Source organism: Nomascus leucogenys, chromosome 20 (genome assembly GCF_006542625.1).
Source record: "Nomascus leucogenys isolate Asia chromosome 20, Asia_NLE_v1, whole genome shotgun sequence".
Taxonomy (NCBI): Eukaryota; Metazoa; Chordata; class Mammalia; order Primates; family Hylobatidae; genus Nomascus; species Nomascus leucogenys.
Window position 1 is genome coordinate 1,437,851 of NC_044400.1, and position 26,020 is coordinate 1,463,870.

General features: G+C 62.4%; 1 protein-coding gene across 7 annotated transcripts in view; it reads right to left on the minus strand.

The window, feature by feature from the left end:
* Nucleotides 1-24,976, minus strand: part of MICALL2 (MICAL like 2) — a 31,815-nt gene extending 6,839 nt beyond the window's left edge. For 2 of the 7 annotated variants that reach the window (XM_030800878.1, XM_030800881.1), the window contains exons 1-15: nucleotides 24,658-24,976; nucleotides 15,428-15,476; nucleotides 13,786-13,927; nucleotides 12,691-12,881; nucleotides 11,780-11,895; nucleotides 9,769-10,545; nucleotides 7,394-7,686; nucleotides 5,766-5,859; nucleotides 5,103-5,263; nucleotides 3,485-3,640; nucleotides 2,948-3,012; nucleotides 2,756-2,879; nucleotides 2,549-2,639; nucleotides 2,192-2,265; nucleotides 1,435-1,486 (exon numbers count right to left, since the gene is read on the minus strand). In XM_030800878.1, coding sequence (XP_030656738.1) covers nucleotides 1,435-1,486; nucleotides 2,192-2,265; nucleotides 2,549-2,639; nucleotides 2,756-2,879; nucleotides 2,948-3,012; nucleotides 3,485-3,640; nucleotides 5,103-5,263; nucleotides 5,766-5,859; nucleotides 7,394-7,686; nucleotides 9,769-10,545; nucleotides 11,780-11,895; nucleotides 12,691-12,881; nucleotides 13,786-13,927; nucleotides 15,428-15,476; nucleotides 24,658-24,800 — 2,528 coding nt within the window. In that variant the 5' untranslated portion in view covers nucleotides 24,801-24,976. Of the gene's footprint in view, nucleotides 1-1,371; nucleotides 1,612-2,191; nucleotides 2,266-2,548; nucleotides 2,640-2,755; nucleotides 2,880-2,947; nucleotides 3,013-3,484; nucleotides 3,641-5,102; nucleotides 5,264-5,765; nucleotides 5,860-7,393; nucleotides 7,687-9,768; nucleotides 10,546-11,779; nucleotides 11,896-12,690; nucleotides 12,882-13,785; nucleotides 13,928-15,427; nucleotides 15,477-23,352; nucleotides 23,472-24,657 lie in introns of those variants that run through there. The other 5 variants (XM_030800877.1, XM_030800880.1, XM_030800879.1 and 2 more) reach the window with 4 other exon arrangements.
* Nucleotides 24,977-26,020: the final 1,044 nt, after the last annotated feature.

The window sequence follows — 26,020 nt, forward strand, 5'->3', positions numbered from 1 at the left end:
ACAAGGTACAGGAGGGCCTGGGCCGACCACACCAGTGTCCTAGACAGGAGGGCCTGGGCCGACCACACAGGTGACCTGGGACAGGAGGGCCTGGGTTGACCTGGTGACCTGGGACAGGAGGGCCCTGGGCCGGCCACACCAGTCACCTGGACAGGAGGGCCCTGGGCCGGTCACACCAGTGACCTGGGACAGGAGGGCCTGGGCCAACCTGTGCCAAGGCCCCTTCACACTCCCAGAGGGTCTCATAGAGGTGGACTTCAGGTGCTGACCCAGCATGCCATGTGCTGGACCCCTCATGAGATGAGACAGGAAAGCTGTCGGGGACAGTCACACAGTCTGTGCAGGAGCCAGGAGACGCACGTGGCCTTGGAACTTCAAGTTAAAAACTAAGACTTTGGCCGGGCGTGGTGGCTCACACCTGTAATCCCAGCACTTTGGGAGGCTGAGGCGGGTGGATCACGAGGTCAGGAGATCGAGACTATCCTAGCTAACATGGTGAAACCCCGTCTCTACTAAAAATACAAAAAAGTTAGCCGGGTGTGGTGGCAGGCGCCTGTAGTCCCAGCTACTCCAGAGGCTGAGGCAGGAAAATGGCGTGAACCTGGGAGGCGGAGCTTGCAGTGAGTGGCGATCGTGCCACTGCACTCCAGCCTGGGTGACAGAGCGAGACTCCGTCTCAAAAAAAAAAAAATACAAAAAAACAACAACAACAACAAAAAAACTAAGACTTTATGGCCGGTTATGGTGGCTCATGCCTGTAATCCCAGCACTTTGGGAGGCCAAGGCAGGCAGATCACCTAAGGTCAGGAGTTGAAGACCAGCCTGGCCAACATGGTGAAACCCCGTCTCTATCAAAAATAGAAAAAATTAGCCGGGCATGGTGGTACGAGCCTGCTACTCAGGAGGCTGAGGCAGGAGAATCGCTTGAACTCAGCAGACAGAGGTTGCGGTGAGCCGAGATTGCACCACTACGCTCCAGCCTGGGCAACAGGAGCAAAACTGTCTCAAAAACAAAACAAAACAAAAACAAAAAAATTAGCCGGGTGTGGTGGTGTGCGCCTGTAATCCCAGCTACTCGAGAAGCTGAGGCAAGAGAATAATTTGAACCTGGAAGGTAGAGGTTGCAGTGAGCCAAGATCGCACCACTGCACTCCAGCCTGGGTGACAGAGCAAGACTCTGTCTCAAAAAAAAAAAAAAAGACTTTAAAAAGTTCCCGATGGCCACATGTGGCCCCTGGCTACTGTACCAGTCAGCACAGACAGTAACCACCTGGACAGAAAGTTCTACGGGGCTGGCTGACCCTGAGGGCCGGAAGCATGGACCGGGTGACCTGGCCCGGCTGGGAGGGGGCCCCGGCGCCTGCCCCTCACCGGAGCCGGTCCTCGTCCAGCGAGTCCACGATGTCACTGCGGTCATTCACGGTGCTCACATACCGCTCCAGCAGCTCCTGCTCCCGCCGCCGCTCCTGCAGTGACTTCAGAGCCTCTGTGGGGACGGCTCTGTCAGCAGAAGCCCCCCTCCGCCGCTGCCATGCCCCTCACAGGACACAATGTCCCCACCCCCCAAGTGCCAGGCTCCTCTTTTGGAGGAAGGTGGGGTCTTGGGGGCATCTGGAGCAGAATGAATGAATGAGTGAATGAATGAATGAATGAGTGAGTGAATGAGTGAATGAAGGAAGGAATGGCCACGTCAGAGTCTATGCGCTGGGACCCTTCCCCGTCATCTCGCAGAAACACCACCTGCTGCAGAGATATGGACACTGAGGCTCAGGGTGTCGCTGTCCCTGCCGCACAGCAAGGAAAGGGCAGAGGCAGATGGCCAGGGCCTGTGCCCTCAGTCAGGGCACCCGGCATCACAAGACAAATGCCCATGGCTCACCCTGACTGTTGCTACACTAAATGCGTTATGCACATTGATGTGTTTAATCCTCACAACAGCTGTGTGAGGTGGATGCTACGAGCATCCTCACTTTGCAGGGGCTGAAACCCAAGCACAGCAAGGTTAAGTGCCTTGGCTGAGGACACACAGCCAGGAGGTGGGAGAGCTGAAACTCAAACATGGGCCCGCCTGGCTCCAGGGAAGGTCTCACCACCAGGATAGTCAGGTGGCCTCACAGAGCCGGCCCCCAGGCACCCTGGGGGCCGCGGTGTCCCTGGCTGGGGCCCCTTGGCTGGCGCGCGGGGGACGCACCGGGCTTGGCCATGAGCCTGCGCAGCTCGCCCTCGATGTCCAGCTGCTGCTCCTCCAGACGCTGGGCCTTGGACCTGCCGCACAAACACGCATCTGAGGCCTGACTCTGCCGCCCCGTCACCCGCCTGGCCCACCCAGACCGCCACGAGGTCCTGGACCTGCCACACAGACACGCGTCTGAGGCCTGACTCTGCGCTCCTGTCCCCCGCCTGGCCCACCCAGACCGCCACGAGGTCCTGGACCTGCCACACAGACACGCGTCTGAGGCCTGACTCTGCACTCCTGTCCCCCGCCTGGCCTGCCCAGCCCACAACGAGGTCCTGGCCTTCGAGGAGGGGCCCATGGCTGGGCTCTCACTTGTACATCAGCTCTGACTCCTGTCTCAGCAGAAGCTGCTTCTCGTGAATGAGCCAGAACCAGTCCACCATGAGGCTATCCTCAGCGTCATCTGGGGAGAGGAGCCAGCTGGGGCAGGGGGGCCCGCCAGAGTTCACGGCCCCCAGCCCCAGGACTGAGGGTGTCTGTGGGAGTCGGGGTGGCCCAGGGCCAGGCCGAGGCGCTCACCTCCCTCGGCCGCCCGCAGTCGCTTCTCCAGCTCCACGCCGCGGAGCTCCAGGGCGTCCAGCCGCCTCTCGATGTCCTGCAGCTGCCTCTGTATCTCCTCCGGGGAGAGGTAGTCGGGGTGCAGCTGGGAACGGAGAGGCGGTGAGGATGCCGGAGGGCTGGGCCCCTGCCCGGTTCCCCACCGCTACTCACCCTGACCGGGGAGGTCACCGTCTCGCCAGGCAGAGCAGGGACATTGGCCGGGAACAAGGGTCTCCCTGGAGAAGGGGCAGGATGAGCCTCTGGGGCCTCGGCCACCAGGCCCAACGTGACCAGGACACAGCTTGGAAGGGGCCTGACCTCAGCACAGCTGGCCCCAGCCCTGCCTCCCTAATGCCCCGCATGCCCACTGGGCTGCCCTGCCCCAGCCCCACAGACATGTGGCCTCCAGGCCCAGCCCCACCCTGCACCCTGCCCTCCTGCAGGTCAGCAACACCCCAGCCACCCCAGTCCCTCAAGCTGCCAGGAGCAGACATTCCATCATCATCAGGAGTTTGTGACAAGGTGCTCTGAGACAGCTAGGGTCTCTATTCATGAGGGAGGGCCTGGGGCACGGGGCTGGATCCTTTCCCTCCATTCCAGGTCCTATGAGCTCCTATGCATCCTCCAAAGCCCCAGCAGGCATTGCCTCCTCAGAGGAAGGATCCCTTCACCTACACCCCTAACGGCAGCGGCGTCTCTGGGGCTGACCTGGTTTGCCCTGAAGGTGGGGTTTCTTCTCCTCCTCCTTCCAGCTCTGCCCTCGGGCTTCCTGGCCAGGGGGCTCCGGCCGAAGCCAGTTGTCAGAAACATCGAGGCTGGCAGGGACGGCGAGTCTCCTGCGACGGGGTGGGGAGGGGGACCTGGCTGCCCCCAGGTGGGGAGACAGAGCCACGCTTCAGAGCAGGGCCACTGGGAGCCTGGGGTCTGTGCTGGCACAGCCAACAGCTTGCTGGGTAGCCCGGCCATCCCCGTGCCCTGGGCCTCCCGACTGGCACAGGGTTGGCATCACAAGCCCTATACCCACGTCCTGCCCAACCTGGCCATGTCTCCCCAGGGGGCTAACCCAGGGGGTTGCTGGCTGCTCAAGGTCACACAGGAAGTGGCACGAGAGCTAGATATGGATCCAGGGCAGCTGTGAGTGCTGGGAATACACACAGATGTTTGTGCATACACATGCATCACACACATGAACACGGGTGCACACATGGACACACATGCATCATATGCATGAACATAGATCCACACATGGATACATGCATCACACACATGAACACAGTTGCACACATGCACACACATGCATCACACATGAACACAGGTGTACATATGAACACATGCATCACACGCACGAACACATGCACACGGACACATGCATCACAAACGGTTGCACACATGCATCACACGCATGAACACGGTTGCATACACATGCATCACATGGATGTACACGGACACATGCATCACACATGAACACAGATGTACATGAACACATGCATCACACGCATTAACATGCACACACAGATACATGCATCACAAACAGTTGCACACACATGCATCACATGCATGAACACGGTTGCATACACATGCATCACATGGATGTACACGAACACATGCATCACACGCATGAACACGCACACACGGACACATGCATCACAAACGGTTGCACACACATGCATCACACGCATGAACACGGTTGCATACACATGCATCACATGGATGTACACGAACACATGCGTCACACGCATGAACACGCACACACGGACACATGCATCACGAACGGCTGCACCACTGCATCACATGGATGTACACATGGACACATGCATCACGTGAACACATGTACACATGAACACACGCATCACATACATGGACACGCATGCACGTGCATCACATACATGAACACATACACATGGACACATATCACATGCACACATGCATCACACACGACACGGATGCACACATGGACACATGCATCACACATGAACATGGATACACATGCATCACACACAAACACGGATGTACTTATGGACACATGCATCACACATGAACACATACACATGCATCACATGCATAAACAGATGTGCACATGGACACATGCATCACGCATGAACACGGATACACAGGCATCACACACATGAACACAGATGTACACATGCATCACACACATGAACACACGTGCACACAAGCCTGCCCAGGACCACCAGCTTCTCTGGCTGACCAGAGCACCTCCCCGCACGCCCCAGGAGGTGGCACTACAGGTCCAGTCCTGGGACCCCCACACAAGGGGGAGGGCCAGCTAGGCACCCGGGGGCCCCAGGGTCCCGTCCAGCAGTACCTGGGAGGCTGGGTCCTGGGCTGGCTGGGCGCGGGGTCCTGTCAGGCCTCATGGGGGTCAGGGTGATGTGGACACTCCCAGCAAAGCTGCCTGAGACCTTCCTGGGGGCCTCCCCCGCCCTCGGCTCTGCCAGGGCCCGTGGTTCCTTGGGCTTCAGAGTCCTGGGCAGAAGGCATGAGGTCAGAACCCAAACCACCAGCCCCAGGCCTGGCCCACCTGGAGGGGCTCCCAGGCCATATGCAGACCAGCCCGAGGGAGCAGGTGGCCTGAGCAAATGCCACCTCCCAGCCCACCGACTACACCTGCTGGGACCCTCCTGCAAACACAGATGTGTCCACCGCTACCTGCTGTGGTGCAAACAAGACTCCAGGCATGAGCTCTGGGCCCCACGGGACCCACACATGGGGAGACTGCACCCCAGCTGCAGGCATCGTGCGTGAACCCACACGGGTGCTGCCATGTCCAAGTGAGACACGCAGCAACGCTGCCCCCAAACCAGGTACAGCGGCCCCCATGTCCCTCAGGCAGGGGTGACTTGGCCTCTGCTACTCACAGGGAGGTGCGTCCATCCCTGGATAGGCGTGTCAATCGGTCGATTACATACTCACTGCATTAAGCACCTATGGTGTACCAGGCCCTGGGCCAGCCCCACCCATCCCTAACCTCTCAGCTGGGCTTCTCCTGTCCACAGGCTTCAGATTCGCTCTCCATCCTGCCGGCCCGTCCTCCTGGCCTTCCTGGGGGCTGGCGCTCCTGTCTGGGTGGGAGGCAAGCAGTCTGGGCGTGAGGCAGGAGTGCTGGGAATGGGGTGTCTGCAAGGATGGCTGTGCCTCCCCCTGCCATCTTCCCATAGCCACTCCACCCTCAGACACCCCCACAGCCAGCTGGCCAGTGGGCATGAGGAGCACTGGGCAGGGAGTCAGGGGAGGGGCTCCCAGCTGGGTCTCCCGTGCTGTGTGTCCCTGGGGGAAGCTCTCCCTGCCTCTGGGCCTCAACTTCCCCTTCTGCCGAATGGATGGGGACATGGCAGGGTGAGCCCCGTGGACTCTGATCCTCTGTCCACCTGTGCAAGGGGAACACCTGAGCCACAGCTGCCTGTCTGCAGGCTTTGTTGGCTCCTGGGTCCTGCAGGACCCAGGGCGTGGCTTTAACAATGAGAACTCAGCTGAAGGGAAGGATCTGGAAAAACCCTTTGCAGCCCAGCTTGTTCTCTGAGCCCAGCTTAATAAAGCCACGGGAACCTCTAGCTTTTTTCTAGGCACCCCCAGGTGGCAGGAATGGCCAGTTTCCTGCAGGGGGGCAGGGAGGGGGACTCGGCTGCCCCCACGTTGGGAGACAGAGCCGTGCATCAAAGCAGGGCCGCCGGGAGCCTGGGGTCTGTACTGGCACAGCTGACAGCTCACTGGGTAGCCTGGCCATCCCCGTGCCCTGGGCCTCCCAGCTGGCACAGGGTTGGCCTCACAAGCCCTACACCCACGTCCTGTCCAGCCGGGCCATGATCACCCAGGGGACTAACCCCTGGTGGGTGATGGCCAGGTGCCTAGAAAAAAGCTCGCTCCCTGTTCCTGAAAACACATGAGGCCATAAAACAGGACCGTGTGGTCCAGGGAGCCCCCAGGAAGACCTCCCAGCCTGGGAGGCACCAGAGCCCTCAGGGCACAGGGCATCGTCACCAGAACACTACCCGGGGGGGACACAGCACAGGGCACTGTCACCGGGACACCACCATGGGGGACAGGGCACAGGGTGCCATCACTGGGACACCAGCAGAGGGGATGGGGCATAGGGCACCGTCTCCGGGACACTGCTGGGAGGTACGGGGCACAGGGTCCCATCTCCAGTATGTGGCGACACAGAGTGCCATAGCAACAGTGCAACATCGTCAAACAAAGCAACAGGCAGGAAGCGCAAAACACCACGGAGAACAGGAGGCCCCGCAGACCACGGCCAAGCCAGGCCACTGCGAGCCACCGGGTGTCACTGCCAGACCGAGCTGAGTGGGACGCTGCAGAGCTGGGCTGCAGGCACCTGCAGGACGTGCGGGTGGGGTGGGCTGGGTGCCGGCAAACAGCATAGCCCTGAGGACGTTTGCAGCCACCGCACAGAGAGCTTGCCAGGACCCCAGGAGGCTGTGAGCAGGTGTCACGGAGGACAGAGACAAGACGAGACGAGACGGAGAGGAAGGCGGGCGGGGCTGACGGTGAAACCACACACACTGCAGAGAGCGGCCAGGGGGGGAGTCCCAGAGCTGCGAGCCCCCGGGGCCTCCTGCCTCCCAGCCCCTTACTCACCCTGCGTTAAGGTGGTGCTTTTACCCTTTGTCGTTGGGTCCTCTGGCTTCGGCTTGGAGCCAGCACCCACCCTGCCGACCCCCGAGGATTCGGCCAAGCTCCTCCTGCCTGCTGGGGACAACGCAGATGCCTGAGAGGTGCTGCTCGTGCTCAGGGGGGCTGGCGGTTCCATCCTCGAAGGGAGGCCAAGCGCCCGGGGAGACGTGGACTGTAACGGCTTGGCTAAGGGACTTGCTTGTGGTGCTTCAGTTTGGGGCTGAGAACTGGGAACAGGGGCAGTGGCTGGGGAGGGCCTGTAAGTAAAAGCGCACGCATCAGGCACAGCTGGATCCAGGCACCCTCCCATCATCACCTGAGGCTGCCCCTCCGCCTCCCCAGCAGCTTGCTCCCAATGCCCAGCCTCCGGACGGAGTCCCACCATCACCCCAGGCCACACTTCACCGCCCACCATCACCCCAGGCCACCCTTCCGCCTCCCCCATCATTGCGCCAGGCCACCCCTCTGCCTCCCTGCAGCTTGCTCCCAATGCCCAGCCTCCAGCCACAGGACGGACCACCCTGGTAAGGGACAGGCCACAGACACCTGTTTCTGGCATGAGCATATGCTGTGGCTGATTCTACTCTCCTGTGAAATCCAGTGTTGGCTGAGATTAAAATATCCACCCCCTAAACATACCACACACCCAGGCTGGAGGCACCTGGGGCTTTGTCAGAGCCTGGGCCGGCCTGGGCTGCCTATGTGACACAGTCTCTCCAGCCTGGCCAGACACACAGACACAGGGCCAGACACAAGGCCTCCGTGCCTTCCTGCCTTCCCTCGGGCACACGCCGGGAGTGAGGTTGCCAGAGCCTGAGGTGGGGGCACTAGGTGCCTCCCCAACCCCGAGCCAGTGCCTCCATGTCCCCACCCCCCTCGACAACCAGTTTCCCTCCCCCCTTTCCCTTTACACTGGGCTCAGGTGTGCCAGGCCGGCTTCCCCAGAGGAGCTGGGCTCCTCCCCAGCCACACACGCCCCCCGCTCCACCCCCTACGAAGCACTCCCTGGAGCACCCCCCAGTCATCCTCAGTCCCTAGGATGCCTGGACACCCCCCAGTGCCAGGAGGAGCAGAGCGAACTCGCTCTTCTCCTGCCTGTGACCACCCCGGAGGCTCTGAGCACCCCCTGCTGACCAGTGTGGGGGCAGGAGGCAGTTCTGAGCAGGGGACACCTGCACCCCATGATACGGGGCAGCAAACGGCGTTGTCAGCCAGACTGCGACAAGCGCCCTTACTCACTAAGTGACTGTACTTGGTTGAATGGTGACCCCTAAAATTCACGTCCACTGGGAAGCTCAGAGTGTGACCTTATCTGTAAACCGTCTTGGCAGCTGTGATCATGTTAAGATGCACTCACGCTGGGTTAGGGTGGACCCTAGTCCAATAACCACGTCCTTAGAGGAGACAGAAGAGGAGAAGACAGACAGAGAGAAGGCCACGTGGAAACGGAGGCAGAGACTGGAGGGAGGCGGCCACAAGCCAAGAACGCTCAGAGCCGCTGGGAGCTGGAAGAGACAAGGACAGGTGCACCCCTAGTGCCCTGCGAGGGGACGAGGCCCTTCCTACACCTCAAAGTCGAACTTCTGGCCTGCGGAGCTGTGAGGGGGTGGATTTCTGCTGTGTAAGCTGCCCAGTGAGGGGGTCTTTGGAAACTGACGCAGCACCCCCCCTCTACCCGTCCACGTCATCTGCCCAGGGTCCAGGCACGGGCAGGCACGGGGCCCAGGCGTGGAAGGTCAGGGCCTGGCTGGACTCAGTCAGACAAGGTGATGCTCAGCCCGGCCAGTGTGGGTCCTGCTGGCAACCTGTCCCCACATCCACTCAGACCAGCCAGTGTGGGTCCTGCTGGCAACCTGTCCCCACATCCACTCAGACCAGCCAGTGTGGGTCCTACTCGCAATCTGTCCCCGCATCCACTCAGACCAGCCAGTGTGGGTCCTACTCGCAATCTGTCCCCGCATCCACTCAGACCAGCCAGTGTGGGTCCTACTCGCAACCTGTCCCTGCATCCATGAAATGGGCGTAGGGCCCTTGGGTTCCAAGGGAGTGCGGCACAGTGGGCCCCGGAGTGGCAGTGCCACCACACCCATGACACCCGAGCACATGCAGATAGCAGCTTTTCCGTAAGGACCTGGCTCCCACCACCCTGAGCACAGGCACTGCCACCCTGGCTCCTCCTCCCCATTCCCCAGAGGAGGAAACAGGTTGGGGGAAGTGCAGTCCCCAGGGCCACACAGCCAGGGAGGGGCAGCGCCCCCAACCCCTCTGGCCTCCGGGGACCCTGCTGGCTGGTGCATAGAGGCCACACCCCCAGGTCCCTCAGTCCCCATGCCACTCACCTGCCAGGCGCTGGAGCGCCAGCCTCTTCCAGCGCTGAGAGGGCCTGCTTGAGGAAGTTCCGAGCCTGCTCCTTGCTGCTGTCCTTGGATACAGCAAGTGATGGAGCGGGACCCCTGCCAGCAGGGCTGGTGCCGGGCGGCACCGCTGATGTTTGGAAAAACTTATTCCGGGCCTGCTGGGTCCTGGAGGCGGACGGGGTCCAGGCTGGGGGATCCACCGTGGCTGCAGCTGTGGAGCTCGAACTGAGTGTGGTTTGAGGAGCTGCCACTCGGGGGTCTCCCCCGCCCTGGGGTGTGGCCAGGCGAGGGTCTGGGGCACTGGGGGGCACAGTGGGATGGGAGGCGGCCACTGCTGTGCACTGGGCAGCTGACGACCAGCCCATCGGGGAGCTATTGCTCACACGAGGGCGGACTTTCCCCTCCGTGGGAGTGGGGGCCAGGCGGCTCTCAGAGGACCTGGCTGGGCTCCTCATGTGGACGGACGCGGCGCTGGTGGCTGGAGGGTTGGGTGCAGCTGGCACGGAAGCCCTGGCAGGCGAGTTGCCCGCAGCAGGCTCCCAGGCCAACGGCCTGGCCTTGTTCGCCTCCTGGGCCTTCTGTGGGGAACAGGAGGTCCTGGAATCCACACCCGTGGCCCCTGGCTGTCGGGGGACCAGACCCAGCGACTTGGGGCTTGCAGAGGCGGCCGCCGGGAGGTGGCTGGTGCAGACGAAGGCGCCCGGCTCTCCTGTGGCCCTGTAGGCCCCCGAGTGCAGCGTGCAGGAGCACTGCTTACACCTGGGGGAGGAAAGGCACAGGAGCCCCAGCTCGGCACCACCCGCCCCGCCACACATTCACCACGTGCTCCTGAGAGCAGGCATGGCGGACTCCTGTGTCCACTCATGAGGTCGCTGATTCATTCAACAAACGCCTCTTCTCAGGGTCCTTAACCACTTGAGTCACAGACCCCAGCAAAAACCTCGTTTGGGGTGCAAACCCCAGAGGGTGCTCGTGCAGGTCAGCAGACACGCACCCACAGGCCACGCCAGGTCCCACCTCCGGGCCGACCCACCCTGGCCTCACAGCATGGGGGATGGAACTGGGGGGACCAGCCCACCCCAGCCTTGCAGAGCTGGGGACAGAAGTAGGGGGAACAGCGCTTGTTTCCTAGGAGCCCCCACCCGGGGTGCAGGGTGGCAGGGAGGGGCTGGGGATGGCCGCTGAGTAAAACACCCCAGTGGGAAGGGCTAAGGCACAGGAGGGAGACTGAGCTGGTGTGTGTGTGGAAGGACAGTCAGGAGGGCATCTCGACGGGGGCACTGGGGGTTAGTGAGGGGCATCAGGCCCTGGGTGTCTGGGAACAGCAAAGCATCTTGGGCGATCAGCAACAGAGTGGGGGGTGGGGAAGAGGGTAAGGAGGAGGAGCAGTCGCGGGAGGAGAGTGAGGAGGAGAAGGCTGGGGAGGGGGAGGAGGGAGAAGAGGAGCAGGAGGAGGGAGAGGAGGAAGAGGAGGAGGGGGAGGAAGAAGAGGAGGAGGGGGAGGAAGAAGAGGGGGAGGAGAGTGAAAAGGGGAGAAGGAGGAGGGTGAGGACAGGGAGGGGGGAGAGGAGGGTGAGGAGGAGGGAGAGAAGGGAGAGGAGGGAGAGAAGGGAGAGGAAGAAGGGGAGAGGAGGGTAAGGAGGAGGGAAAGAAGGGAGAGGAGGAAGAGGAGGGGGAGGATGGAGAGGAGGAGGAAGGGAGGATGGGAAGGAGGAGGAGGAGGAAAGTGAGAGGGAGAAGAGGGAGAAGGGGAGGAGAGGGGAAGGGGGAGGATGGAGGAGGGGGGAAGGGGAAGGAGGGGAGATGGGGAGGGGGAGGGGAGGAGGGGGAGGAGGGGAGAGGGGAGAGGGAGGAGGGAGGAGGAGGAGGAAGAGGAGGAGGAGTTGGAGGTGAAGGAGGAGGACGAGGAGGCCGGGTGGGAGGGGATGGGAGCCGTGGGAGGGGAGGGGAGGGGAGGGGCACACTCAGGCGTGCGGGCAGAGGGCAGCCCCACCTGAAGCAGCTCCGGTGGTAGAGCCTCCCGTCGGCCAGGTGCCGCTGTACCAGGTGCACGTGCTTGCCGCAGACCCCGCAGGTGCTGCTGACCAAGCTGCCCGCCAACGCCTGGTCCTGGGGAAGATGCCAGCACCTCTCTGAGTGGTCGTCCACCCAGCCCTCCCTCCTGGCGGCAGCCCACAGGTGGCCGGAAGAGCCCATCTTACAGATGGAGAACTGGCAGGGAGAGGAGCCGCCAGCAGGGCTGCGGTCGGGGTCACACCCGGGCGAACGGCAGTCCCAGTCCAGGGCCTCTAGCCCAGCCCTGGGGAGGGAGCTGGGGCCCGATGCTAGTGGTCCTTCGGTGGGGCTGGGGGCCAGGGGACAGATTCCAGGCCTCCTGCCCCATCTAGGGGCACGGATCCCATCCAATTCCCACCATCCTGGGAGCCTGGAGTGGCAGTCCAGGCATAGCAGGGGCTGCCAACCACCAGCTATTCGCCCACCGCCTTCCACCCCAACTCTGCTTCTGAGAAGTGGGAGTGCCTGGGTTCACTCTGCAGAGCCGGCCTTGGGTACAGGGCATAGCCCAGCAACCCTTCTCTCCCCAGGAGGGAGGTGTCCTGGGCCCATCTAGGTTCAAGCTCTGTCCCACCTTTGTGCCCTCCCTGGGACTCAGTTTACCCATCTGTACAAAGTGGGATCACAACCCCTGGCTTGATGGAGCCCTGGAGAGCCGGTCCCGGTGGCTCTTGCTAAGGCTGAGCCCTGGACTGTGGGAGCCACATCCCCCTCCGGGTCCCATGGCTTAGGGGCCGCACCCCCCTCTGGGTCCTGTGGTTTAAGGGCTGCACGTAGTCCCACAAGCCCCTTCTGCACCCACCGGTGGAAAACCCAGGGAACCAGGCGGAGGGTGGGCTGGGAGCTTACAGTCTTGGGGGGCGGGCCCTCTGCACCCTCATTCCTCCTCTGGACCACAGGGTTCGTCTGGGCTGGAGATAATGGAGGCTTCCGGGCTGGGGTGGGCGAGGGCAGCTTGGCCGCCTGGACTGGAGCCTTCTTCCCTGACGGCTCCTCCTCAGAGTCCTCCGAGGCCCTCTTTACGCCTGCCATGCCCCCAACTGGAGGAAACAAGCAGGGATCGGGAGGGTCCCAGGCCTGGCTCTGAAGGGGTCTGAGGGGTCGGGAGGGTCCCAGGCCTGGCTCTGAAAGGGTCTAGAGGGTCTAGGTCTCTCCAGGGGTCCCAGTGCCCAGCACAGGCCTTGGTGCCCGGGGGGGACCTGAGGGCCCAGGGCTGGGGAGAGGTAGCCCTGAGGGCACTTTTTCTGGCACAGCCCCGGGTCGGTCCCCACTCCTTCCCTCCCCACTCAGAGCCCCAGCTGGGTCAGGGAAAAGGGACTTTTCTGTTTCTCCAGCAGGCAGGGCAGGCCCTGTGCCCGGAATGGTTCCGGGGATTTCTAAACCCTAGAAGAGGAATGTGGGGGTGGGGGGTGGGGAGCTGAGCTCTACACACACAAAGGCCGGGCCTGTCCCTCCCCTGCCCAGTTCTATCCGGGGGCCCCACCCTGCCAGGCCAGCCTGGCTTCCATAGGGTCCAAAATCAGGACAGATGAAGGCAGGCCCAGGAGCTGCCCCTGGTTGGCCAAGCCACCCCAGTGGGCACAGAAGCTCAGGGGTCCAGATGGGCAAACTGAGGCCCAGTGAGGGGCGGGGCAGCAGGAGCTGCTGGTGCACCTGGCACCTCGGGGAAGCAGCGGGGGCAGCTCGCCTGCAGCAGGACGAGGGCCCCGGTCCCTCTTGGTGAAGACACAGCCTGGGGCTTTGCACAGGGCTGGGGTTAGAGGTGGGGGGCACCCAGCAAGGCCTCTTGCTGCTTTACAGCCAGTGCACAGCCCCAGTGCCCATGCCAGGGGCCATTCTTGGGGGGGGCTGGGCATGGACCCTAAAAAGTCCATGGGCCTGGGAGCCGGGCCAGGGGTGGGGGGCCTGGTCCTGCCTGGCTTGGCGGGCGCAGCAGGGACTCACTGGGGGAGCGGCCGTGGAAGTAGTTGTAATACTGGGACACATAGGTCAGGATGCTCAGCCGGTCGGGCACCTTCAGGGCCACCATGTCCTCGGCATCCAGCAAGGCTGGGATGCCCAGGTGCTCCTCCGCCACGCGGAAGGCCTGCGGGAGGTGGGAGGGGGTCAGCGGGGCAGCTGGGAGCTCCCTCCTCCTCCTCCAGGCCCCAGCTCACCTTGACTCAAAGACACAGTCTTGGAGCCCAAAGAGGCGTGGGTTCGAGGCCGGAGCTGGGCCCCGCTCGCGTGGCCTCCCAGCCTCAGCTTACCCATCATTGCGGTGGGGATCATGGTCCCATCCGCACAGGACTGAGGTCGCCAGGCCCGTGGGCGCTCAAGGCCCTGCCCAGGTGAAACCTCAGGGGATCCTGCCCCTCACTGGGAGAATCCCGGGCCCCACCCAACCCAGACTTATGCGGTCTTGAAACAGCTCCCTCCAGAGGCAGGGCTGACATTGCTGAGCCCTCCCCGAGGGCCAGAAGGGACACAAAGGTCACCATGTCAGTGCTCCCAGGCAACAGGTGGGGGCCACTAGAGGCTGAGACAGGGACACGATAGCCCACGCTGTTCAGCCCAGCAGCCGCTGGCCAGGCATGGCTGTGAGCATGGGAAGTGTGGCCGGCACACCTGAGGAACTGGACTTGTTTATTTATTTCCCTTTATTTATTATTTTTTTTTGGAGACAGAGTCTCACTCTCTCGTCCAGGCTGGAGCGCAGCCTCAGCTCACTGCAACCTCCACCTTCCGGATTCAAGCAATCCTCCTGCCTCAGCCTCCTGAATAGCTACGATTACAGGTGCACACCACCACACCCTGCTAATTTTTGTATTTTTAGTAGAGACGAGGTTTCACCGTGAACTTGTAATTCTAGTTCATTTTAATTAAGTTAAAGCTTAAATTCAAATTGTCCCTGTGCTGAGCAGGGCAGTGCCGGCCGGGCAGGTATGACTGTGTCTTCAGTGCTGACCGCTGTCCCCGCTGAAGGCCAGCTCCGGGGCAGGGACATGGCCGGGGCCTGCCTGGCACAGCACAAGACACGCCTGCAGGCGCGTAGTGAGTCTGCCGGTGCCTCTGCCCACGAGGGAGCGTGGAGCTTATTCTGCAGCAGGGAAACTGAGGCTGCACACAGGGAAGGGCCTGGAAGCTGGGGCGGGCAGGGCAGGACTGGAATCCTGGCAGGGCCGGAAGGCAGGTCCCATGTGGTGGGAGTGGCAGCTGGCCCACTGGGACCCATCCATGGCCCCTCACAGCCACCCCCAGGCCCTTGCTCTGCCTGGGGCAGACTGGGCTGAGCCCCCCGCAGTGAAGTAGGGTCCTCAGCCACCTCCTGCCACCTTGCTCCCCAACTGAGGAAAAGAGGGGACCAGTATGCCCTGGGTGCCAAGATAAGAGGCTATTTCTAGAACTCTAGGGTCACCCAGCCCAGGACACGCTGCAGGGCTGGTCAGGGAGCCCCCATGTCCCAGGCAAGACTCCCAAGGCAGGTGCAGGGCCTGGGGGGAGTCCCTCGGTCCCTTGGACGTGGGTGGGGCTCAGCGGGCCGGCTAAGCCAGCTGTGAGGCCGGGGTGGGGAAGGAGGACATGGGCCGGTGCAGGGGCCACTCACCAGTTTATTGTTTTCATAAATGTTTTCCTTCTTGAGAGCACTGAAGTTTCTGGAAGATAAAAACATGGTGTCCAAAGCAGCTCAGAGTCCACGAAGGGAGGGGCTGGAGGGCCTCAAAGGTCATCTTGCCCAAACAGGGAAACTGAGGCCAGGATGGGGGGCTGTGAAGGAATGAGGTGGCACAGGAACACAGGTGGGCACAGGCCCGGGCTCCCGGCCCTGCTCCGGCCACGGTGACGCTGCTGGGACCATGGTACGGCATCAGACGGCCCCAGCTTCACCTCCTGTGCCCTGGACAGGCCACCCCTCACCAGTGCTCCTGCCACAGTCAGAGGTAGCAGGAAGCAGGCCTGGGAGGTGAGGTCACCAGCCCAGGGCAGTCCAGCACAGCTCAGCTAGGAGGGGGCTCCTCCCGTCACAACGCTTGGTGACCAGGCGGGTCGCAGAAGCCTGATATCCCCGGAGGACCACAGGGAACCGAGGAAAGAGGCTCCCAGGGCAGGGATGGTGCCGTATGCAGAGAGGGCCGGCCACGCTGCCCCCGAGGGCAAGACAGGCCCGGATCCGCCTTGTCCCACACATCATCGCTTCTGTTGTCGGAAGGGGTGACTTCTGTTCACCCTGCAGTGAAGGGTGCCCTTCTCAGCGCTTCACAAATACCAACCTAAGGCTCACAGCCGACCTATGGGGCAGATACCGGTTATGTCCACATCTCACAGAGACAGCGGCTCGGGGACCTGCCCCAGGTCACACAGTGGGGAGACAGCCGCCAAGGCCACTGAGGTTACATGGTTCTCTCTGGGTGGTGGAGTGGCCTTCCCAGGTGCTCAGCGAGGGCCCAGCCTCACCCCCGACTCACACACTAGACCACAGGGATGCAAGGGTCCCAGGAAGTTCCCGAGATGAGGTCCCCGGCCAGCCTGGACAGCAGGACCCTCCTGGGGACCCCAAGAGGACAGCCTCACGTGACCTCCAGCTGGTCCTGGGACTCCTCATGGGCACCCTGGGAGGATGCCTTGGGCAGAAAACACACCGAGATCCCACACAGGAGGCCCCAGCCCAGCCCCAGGTCCTCTGACAAAAACCACCAGGCTCCCAGCACGGGCTGCGGCTTCTGGGAGGGAGAGTTGGTTAAATCGTGATCTGGAAGCCAGGTACAGTGGCTCACGCCTGTAGTCCCAGCTACTCAGGAGACCAAGGCAGAAGGATCGCTTGAGCCCAGGAATTCGAGATCAGCCTGGGTAACAGTGAGACCCCGTCTCAGAAAAACAAAAATATAGTGATCGTGACCCGTCTGTCCACGTTGCTGCCTGTGGGGTCCCAGACAGCAGCTGCTACCACGTCAGCATGAACTGGACTGTTCCAGAAGCTTGCTGGCCCCACAGAGGGAGCTGGGGCTGCAAGCCGTGTCCTGCCTCACCCCAGCCTGCATGTCTGACCCCGGCCAGCCTCAGTCTCAGGGCCTCAGTCTCCCTGTCTGGGAGGACAACTGCAGCTCCTGGTGGCGAATCTGACGGCCGTAGCTGCAGCAAACAGGAAGGCCAGGCAGGTCTCAAACGGAGAAGTGGGGGCTGAGACCCCTGTGGCCACGTGGCCTGGGCAGCCTAGTTCTGAGCCCAGCCTGCACAGCCCTTGCCTGGCCCTGACCCCCATAAGAACGCTCCGAGGCCTGGACAGTGAGCCCATTTCACCCGTTTCACAGATGGGGAAACTGAGGCTGGGCAGCAGCCACGCGGTGGGGAGGGGGCAGTGGGATGGGGGCTGCAGGTTGCCCACCTCCTTCCTTAGGAAGCCCCCGCCCCATCTGCCTCCAGCCCTGCCGTCCATCAATCTGCTGGGATCCTTGGGAACCCTCCACTGTTTCCAGCTTGGACCCCCTCCCAGATAACAGGTTTCAGACGGCAGGACCACCCGTCTGCACAGGCGGAGCTTCTGCACACAGGACAAGAGGGGGCGTGGACTCCTCTCCAGGTGGACGGATGATGAGGAGTCCCCTCCCTGGGCTCAGTGGCAGGGAAAGGGGTTTCCATCTGCTCGGGCCTGGGCCGACGCCTCTGTCTGCCTGGGCTTGTCCCTGGATAGGGTGTGACTCAAGGGCATGTGGGTGGCTGTCTATGCCCAGGGACTCTGCAGCCATGCTGGGCCTCAGCCTCAGCCCCCAGGGCTTAGGAGCCGGCTCTCCCTCCCTCTCTCCCCGCCCCCAGCCCTTTGAAAGCTCAAGCTCTTCTGCAGACCTTCCTCAGGGTCACCAACCAAAGCGGCCGTGTCCCCGGAAAGAATGCCCCGACGGCTGGGAGGCCAGTGTCACAAGTCTGTTTTTTCTCTAAACAAGCAGGAGGAGGAGGCCGTCTGCCTCCCGCATTTGCTTCCGTCCACCCCAGGGGCCGGCAGCGGCTCTGTCCAGTGGGTTTCCCTGCAGGGCCATCTCACCCCCCAGACCCACAGTCAGGCTCTCAGAGCTCCAGGCAGATCAGGGCACCCCAGGCCCTCTGGGCACATCAAAGCCAGTGCCCGCACAGTGAGCAGGTCTGGGCTGCTAGTTCAACCACCGCGGCCTCAGGAAGAGGTTCAAGCTGCATTCTGGGCGTTTGAGGCCTCTTCAACTGGGCTGCACCACCCTGGCCGGTCCCACAGCCACCACCCGTCCTGCCCCAAGCTCCTTCCCCAGGGCCGGCCCTGCAGCCTCCAGACCATGGCTCCACACTCCCGGCGCAGAACAGCTTTTCCCGTGCTCCGCCCGATGCACTGACCAGGCCCTCCCCAGATGCACCTTGCCGTCCCTGAGCTCACACTCCAGGGCCCCGAGCAGCTGAGCTCAGAGGCCCGATGCTGGCCGAAATCGCCAGCCAGAACCGTCTCGCAAGCCCCACCAAGACTGCCAGGTGGAGACCCCACTGGTGTCTCCAGGAGCCTCCCAAGAAAATGACACATTGGAGCCCTAACCTCCAATTCCCCCACGTGACCTTGTTTGGAGACAGGGTCTTTCTGGAGGTGAGAGAATTCATTTTGTCTCCTTTGGAGATAAAAGAATTCAAACAGGGTTCTTAGCGGGGAGCCCTGGTCCCGTGACTGGTGTCCTCATAAAAGGGCAATGTGCATGCAGACACACGCTGACAGGGAAGAGGATGTGAAGGCACAGGGCGAAGACGGCAGAGCCAAGGAGAAAGGCCGGGCAGATCCTCCCTCCCGCCCCCAGGAGGGCCCAGCCCTGCCCACACCTCCATCCGGGACTTTGGCCTGCAGAACTGCCGGAGGACACCTTCCATTGTTGAAGCCGCCCGCTTGGGGGACCTTGCGAGGGCAGCTCAAGCAGGTGGACACCCCTGCCCCTGCTGGACAAAAATGCATCAGCTTCCCCCCACTCAGCAGGTGACCAGCTGCCCATGGTGAGACGGCCGGAACCGGGACACAGCCCCAGCCACCGCTGCAAACCTGCGGGCTGTGGGATGGGGGCTGCGGGTTGCCCACCTCCGAGACACGGCACCCTCCGGGATTTAATCTGCTCCTATTTGAAGCCTCAGAATTACAATCAGGTATACCATGGCCCGGCTCCAAGACACACAGCGTGGGGCCAGGCACACAGTTGGTGCCCTATAAATGCTTGTGATGCATTTGTTCTGTGCTTGGTGAGACTTCTGTGGCAGTAACTTACTCTTTCAACACTGGCTGAATGAATGAATTTGCTGAGTCTGTGTGTTGGTCACAAGATTTGCCCTGGGCAACTCTCCGCCGTGCGTGCCCCTGCCCGGCCACACCTGCCCCCGCCACCCCTCTAACTGACCCATGACCATCCACTTCAGCCCATGGAGTCCAGCCGGCCTCTGCCCCGGCGCCTCTGGGGGCTCTTGGGAATGTATACCCCCCTCCAAATTCCTGGGTGGCCGACATCACACTGTTTACTTCCTGGAACAAGATTCGGCCATGGAGTGGGGAGGGCAGGGGGGTGCGGGACTTGGAAGGGAAGGAGCCCCAGCCGAGGCACATCAGGAGAGAATCCCACGGAAAAGGGAGCAGAAGGAGTGGGGAGAGGCAGGCGGACAGACAGGGCTGAAGACAGAGACGAAGACCCCGACGGAGATGGTGGAGGGAGGCCCAAGAGAGACAGGGACCAGACGGCACAGTCGGGATGGCAGAGAGGGGACTCGGGGAAGGAGCAAACCTCAGAGACAGCAAGGACATGGCCAGGCAGAGCTCAGGAGAGGAGGGGGTAGGCAGGGGGCCGTGACGACTGGGGAGGGGAGGCCGCAGAGCCCCCACCTCACACACTGGGCCTCTGGAAGGAAAGTGTGGGGCCCTGGGCAGTCCCCCTGCAGTAGGTGGACAGGCAGACCCCTCCCTCGTCCATCATGGAGGGTTCCGGCCAGAGGCGGCCACAGAGGTCTGGCTACAGGCCCTGGGGCAGGAACAGAAGGCCTGTGTCCACAAGCAGCTTCCTGCTGACCCAGCCCCGCGTGGGAGGGGAGGTCAGCCTACCCTCGGCTCCGGCCCAGGAAGTGAGGGCACTGCCTGGGAGCTTCTGGGTGGGGGCCTCTGTGTGAGTCTCTCCTGTGGCCCCCAACAATAGTGGTGTCTCGGGGAGCCCCGCCACCCTTGGGAGCCACTGCTGGAGGGCTCCATGCACTACACAGCGGCCGCCCCAGACACCCCCACTTCCTGGCCCAGCCCTGAGCCGGCCTCCAGAGCTGCAGGGACCAGGGAAAGTTTAAGGGACTGGAACTGAGGGTGCAGCAGAGACCCAACTTCACAACACCCTCCCAAGGCCTGGCCACAAATCCGACAAATGCCCCCAGCCACGAACCCCAAGGAGGAGGCCAGCAATGTTCTCCCACCTGCTGGACGGCTTCCTGTGCCACACAAAACGCCTGCCCTCCCTCCAGCCCCGCTCCCTTCCAGCCCAGACACGCTGTGCCCCCTGCCCCATCTGCCTGAGGGCTGTGCCTGGAGACCTGCTTGGGCCCAGGAGTGAAAGGAGCCAGCCCATGGCAGAGCCGCTCCAGCCCCGACAGGCTGACTGGCTGAGGGAGGCAAGGCGGCAGGTGGGGCTGTTTGTTCTGGGTGGTTTCTGAGCTCACCTGGCTGCCCGGCTGCCCTGTGACACCAGTATGGAAACAGTGCCTGGGGGCAGGCGCCCTGAGGCCTGGCTGCAGAGAACCCACAGCCGCAGGTGAGACGGGGCAGGCAGGCACAGGCAGGCTGACCAGGCAGGGGACCCGCCCACCCTGCCACCTCCTGGTTGGCGTGGCTGGGCGATCCTGTTTCCTGGCTGTAAAGCGGAGATTCACGGACACCTCTCTGTGTCTGTGGGGCTCCCCAGTGTGGTCACACGTGGCTCAAGGAGCCGGAACATGGTACACAGGAACGCCCAGATCCCCGCCCCCTCCACCTGGGGTCGGTGGGGCAGAGGCAGAACCAGGAGCCCGGGTGCCCCACCTGGCTGGCCTGGCGCCCGAGCTGGTTCCTTCACAGCTGCTCTCCCCTGAGGGCCAAGCGGAAGCGCACTCTGCGTGTAGCAGGAAGGACTAAGGCCAGACAAAGGGACGGACTTCCTGGTGGCAGAGCTACAGACACAGAGACAGGACGTCCACCCTTCTGCTGTCAAGGGGTCTTCACTGGAAGGAGAGGGGAATGAGGTGGGGAGGGCGGGGCCTCACACAGAGTCTGACCTCAGAGCTGCCTTGAGAGGACAACCGGTCTGTGCCTGTCCTTCACACGTGTTTCCTCCCTTCCTGAAAACTACTGGGGACAGGAGGGACAGGTGAGGGCTGCACAAGGAGACCCCCACCCCAGCCACCACCTCATCCAGAGGCACGGCAGGGAGCAGAGGCTGAGGGCACAGGATGGGGGTGATGAAGGCACAGAGGCAGGCACATCCAAAGAGCCAGGGGCCAGGCACGGCGGCTCACGCCTGTAATCTCAGCGCTTCGGGAGGCTGAGGCAGGAGGATCACTTGAGGCCAGGAGTTCAAGACCAGCTTGGGCAATATAGCCAGACCCCCTCTCAATTAAAAAAAGAAACGATATGCTGAGTGAAAGTAGCCAGACACAGGCCAGATGCAGTGGTTCACGCCCATAACCCCAGCACTTTGGGAGGCTGAAGCGGGCAGATGGATCACTTGAGGTCAGGAGTTCGACACCAGCCTGGCCAACATGGCAAAACCCCACTTCTACAAAAAATACAAAAATCGGCCGGGTGTGGTGGTGCAGCCCTGTAACACCAGCTACCTGGGAGGCTGAGGCAGGAGGATCACTTGAACCTGGGAGGCAGAGGTTGCAGTGAGCTGAGATCGCACCACTGCACTCCAGCCTGGGCGACAGAGCGAGAATCTGTCTCAAATAAATAAATAAATCGATAAAATTAAATTAAATTAAAAATAAGAAAATCAGCCGGGCGCGGTGGCTCACACCTGTAATCCCAGCACTTTGGGAGGCTGAAGCGGACGGATCACCTGAGGTCGGGAGTTTGAGACCAGCCTGACCAACATGGAGAAACCCCGTCTCTACTAAAAATACAAAATTAGCCGGGCGTGTTGGCATATGCCTGTAATCCTAGCTACTAGGGAGTCTGAGGCAGAAGAATTGCTTGAACCTGGGAGGCGGAGGTTGCGGTGAGCCGAGATCGTGCCATTGCACTCCAGCCTGGGCAACAAGAGTGAAACTCCGTCTCAAAAGATAAAAATAAAAATAAGAAAATTAGCCAGGCATGGTCCCAGCTACTTGGGAGGTTGAGGTGGGAGGATTGCTTGAGTCCAGGTGTTCAAGGATGCAGTGAGCTAAGACGGTGCCACTGCACTCCAGCCTGGGCGACACAGCGAGACTCCAACTCTGGAATAAAAGCAAAGGGCCTAGGCACCCGTACGAGCACGTGTCCCCACACCCTGGTGCACGCCCAACCCCCATGACACTCCGGGTTTTCCATCAGCCAAGGTCTGCAGAGGCCCCCATGCCCCAACACCCATGGAAGCCTGTACTAGCTTCTTCCTGCTGCGGTAACAAATTGCCATAAACTCCGGGGCTTAAAACACCAGGAATTTGTTTCCTCACGGCTCTGGAGGCTGGATGTCAAGGTGTGGGTTGGGCCTTGCTGCCTAAGGGCACTCTCGGAGAGGGTCCTTCCTGCCTCTTCCAGCCCAGGACACCCTTGGCTTGTGGCTGCACCTCTCTGATCTCTGCCTCCAAGGGCACATGGCCTTCTCCTCTGTCCTTCTGCACATGGGCACCTACTAAGCTCCTACCGTATCTACTGAGCCCCAACGGAAAGGCCCTTATCTGCAGAGCTCCAACCCTGTGCTGGTATCTACCGAGCCCAGTTCCAGGCACCGGAGACGCAGCAGTGAACAAAACAGAGCCCCCACCCTCTGGAGCTGACAGTCCAGTTGGGACAGAACCAAGTCAGCCACAGCTTGGGCAACTCCACACCCACCGGAGCTGGGGGCAGAGGGCCTTGTCTCTCTCCCGCCTCCTTCCTGTTCTGGCCTCTGCACTCTCTGGAGCCACCCTGGGCTTTTATTCATTTACCTGTTCCCTGTCTGTCTCTGTGACCGGAACACTGCTCCCTGCATCTGGAGGCTGAGGGGAACTGGCAAAGGACTCAGTGCTGGGTACACAGCAGGTGCTCAATAACTGTGAGTGCACTGAGGAGATACACAGCGACCACTGTGCCAGTGCATGCACATTGCACCTGTGCTCACCCCTGGGCACTGCACACAGGCACATCTGAGTTGGCAGGGAGTAGAGAGAAGCTCCCCAGGACTAGAGGGCCCCAAATCTCCGGCGACACCAGTGATCCATGAAGCTGGTGGTCAGTAGCCGCCGGCAACGCCTCTCCCTGCCCCGAAGGCTTTTCAGTCTGGCCCCAGCTTGGATGCCTGGGCTTGGCCACCAGCCAGCCTCATCCAGGACCCTGCAGCCCCGGGGGTGGGGTCTCACCTGCCTTCCTCCCCATTCCGGGTCCTTCTCCCAGTCTCCGGGTCCCTGGCCCTCTCCGTCAAAGCTCAGCATCAGGCTTTCTATATGGAAGCACGCACCCTGTGCCCAGCATCTTCTGCCTGCAAGGGCAACAGAGGCACGTTCCTGGCGAGGGAGAGTGGCTGCTGCCCAAAGGCCACACAGAGGCCCCTGGCGGCTCCACAAATGCATGTCACAACCTCAGGGCAGGGGCTGAGGCTGTTGCTCAAGACCCCAGCTTCCTGCAGAGAGTGGGACTGGCGGGACAGCGTCCAGGGGCACAGGGGAGGAGCCCCGGATCTGCACAACGGGCTGGGGCTGTGTGACCTGAGCAAGGACCCCTCCTCTTAGCCTCAGTTCTCTGGTCTGCACAGCTGTGGCCTGACAGAGGCCCCAGGTGCTGCCTGTGGCTCCTCCCAACCCCGAAACCTTCCCACCAAAAACACACTCAGGAGAATGCTTTGCCCAGAAGGTGCCTGGGCTGCAGGTGGCCTTTGAGGGCCCCCCCTTCCTGAGCCTCTGGCCCCCAGCCCCGACACACAGATCTCTCCCAGCAAGCCTGGTCCCAGTCATTTAGCCAAAGAGTGTTTGCTGAGTAAATAAACGATGGAGCAGGTCCAGGCTCGGGCCAAGATTCAGCAATGGGCAGGGCCAGCTGCCCAGCTACACACGCCAAGACCCTCCTGGGGGGAGACAGCCTAGTCCTCATCCCCTGCAACTTCCTGCTGCTCCCAGAGATGGGGGCTGTTCTCCATCTCGGGCCCTATCACCCGGGGCATCAGAGGCCCGGCTGGCAGCAGCACATGGGGTCTGGGGGCTTCCTGCCCTGCACTGGCCGCTCCCCCACAGTGGCCCTAGCCGCATCCCCCCAGGGGCTTGAACAGGCTGGGGGAAGCTCAGTGCCCACACGAGGGGTATCCAGGGACCCCATCTGGTGGCCATGCCCCTGGGCAGTGAGAGCCTCGGAGGGCCCAAAGAGGCAGCTCTGCTGGCCTTTCCCAGGGACACAGAGGGGGACTGGACTGAAGCCAGGGCCCAGGAACCGCCCTGAGTCACGTCTGACTCAGCCGGCGGGCGGGGGATGCCACGGCTCTGGCCCAGCTGCACTCGGTGTCCGGGCACACTGAGGCCACTGGGGACAGCCTCGGGGGGCTGCACGGTGGGCTGTGCCTGCCCAGTCCCACGCCTCGGCTCCCCATCCCCGAGCCGCCCGGGCCTCAGTTTCCCCGCCCGTGTCGGCGCCCAGGGGAACAGCAGAGGAGTCAAAGGGCGCCAGGCAGGACTTACATGAGGTCGGGCCGGTGGCGGTGCAGGATGGCACAGAAGGCCAGGCCGTCGCGGAACGACGTGGTCATGTTGCAGATGTTCACGTCGCGGTAGCCCTCGCATTGCTGCCGGCACCACTGCTGCAGCGCCCTGATGGCCGCCATGTGGGCGGCGCGCCCGCCGCGCGGCGGAACCGCCCTCCGACACCTTCCTGCGGCTGTGCCGCGACCTTCCGGCCGGCGGGACAGACGCTGGGACCGCTACCGCACCGCCAAACCCACAGCTCCCAGCCGGAGCTGAGCCGGACTGAGGGCGACGAGCGCCGGGTCCCTAAAAGAAGCCGAGACCGGCCCCGCCCCCGCCGGCCCCGCCTCCTTGTAGGCCCCGCCCCCAGCCGCCAAGTCCTGCCTCCGGATAGGCCCCGTCCTCACACCTCCCGGCCCCGGCATAGGCTCCCGCCCAGGCAGGCCCCGCCTCCCGACAGGCCCCGCCCGCAGCCGCCAGGTCCCGCCTCCCGACAGGCCCCGCCCCCAGCCGCCGGGTCCTGCCTCCTGATAGGCCCCGTCTCCACGCCTCCTGGCTCCGGCACAGGCTCCCGCTCCAGGCAGGCCCCGACTCCGGACACCCGCCCCCAGCCTCCAGGTTTTGCCTCCTGATAGGCCCCGTCCCCACGCCGCCGGGCCCCGGTACGAGCTCCCGCCCTAGGCAGGTCCCGCCTCCTGATAAGTCCCGCCCCCACGCTGTCAGGTCCCTCCTGACAGGACCCGCCCCCCACGCCGCCTGGCCCCTCCCCAGGCCCCGCCCCACCGCTGCTGGCCGAGACCCCCAACCGGTGAAGGGGCGCGGGCTGCTTGGGGCTCCTGGCATTCTGGACCCCTGCGGAGACCTGGGATTTTCTTTCTTTTCGCCGCCCCACCTCCCACCACCATCTCACCCCACCGCCATGGAGAAGAGGCAGGAAAGAACGTTGACAAATGGAGACACTGAGGTTCGAACAGCCCTGCCCTGTCTGGGGCCTCAGCCCTGGGCAGCCTGGCCTCCCGGGGAGCAGGAGGCGCCTTGTGTTTCAGGGTTTCAAAGGACGTCCGCATCTGGTTTCTCTTTCCAGGCCGCTACATGCCAGCGGGGGTTCCAGGCAAGGCAGAGGTGAGGCCTGGGCATTGCCAGAGGAGAAACTGAGGCCAGGAAGAGGGCCGTGGAGCCGGAGTTGCACAGCTGGCCTGTGCTTTTCTTCTGGGGGCCTGTGGGCAGGATCTGTTCCTGGGCAGAAGATTCCTCAGGCTGACTTGCAGGGTAGTTCCTAATTTTCCACTTTGAGGTGTGGCACAAGAAATAAGGAAAGTCCCTCTGGTGGGGCCCTAAATTATCCTGGGATGGCCCCTGG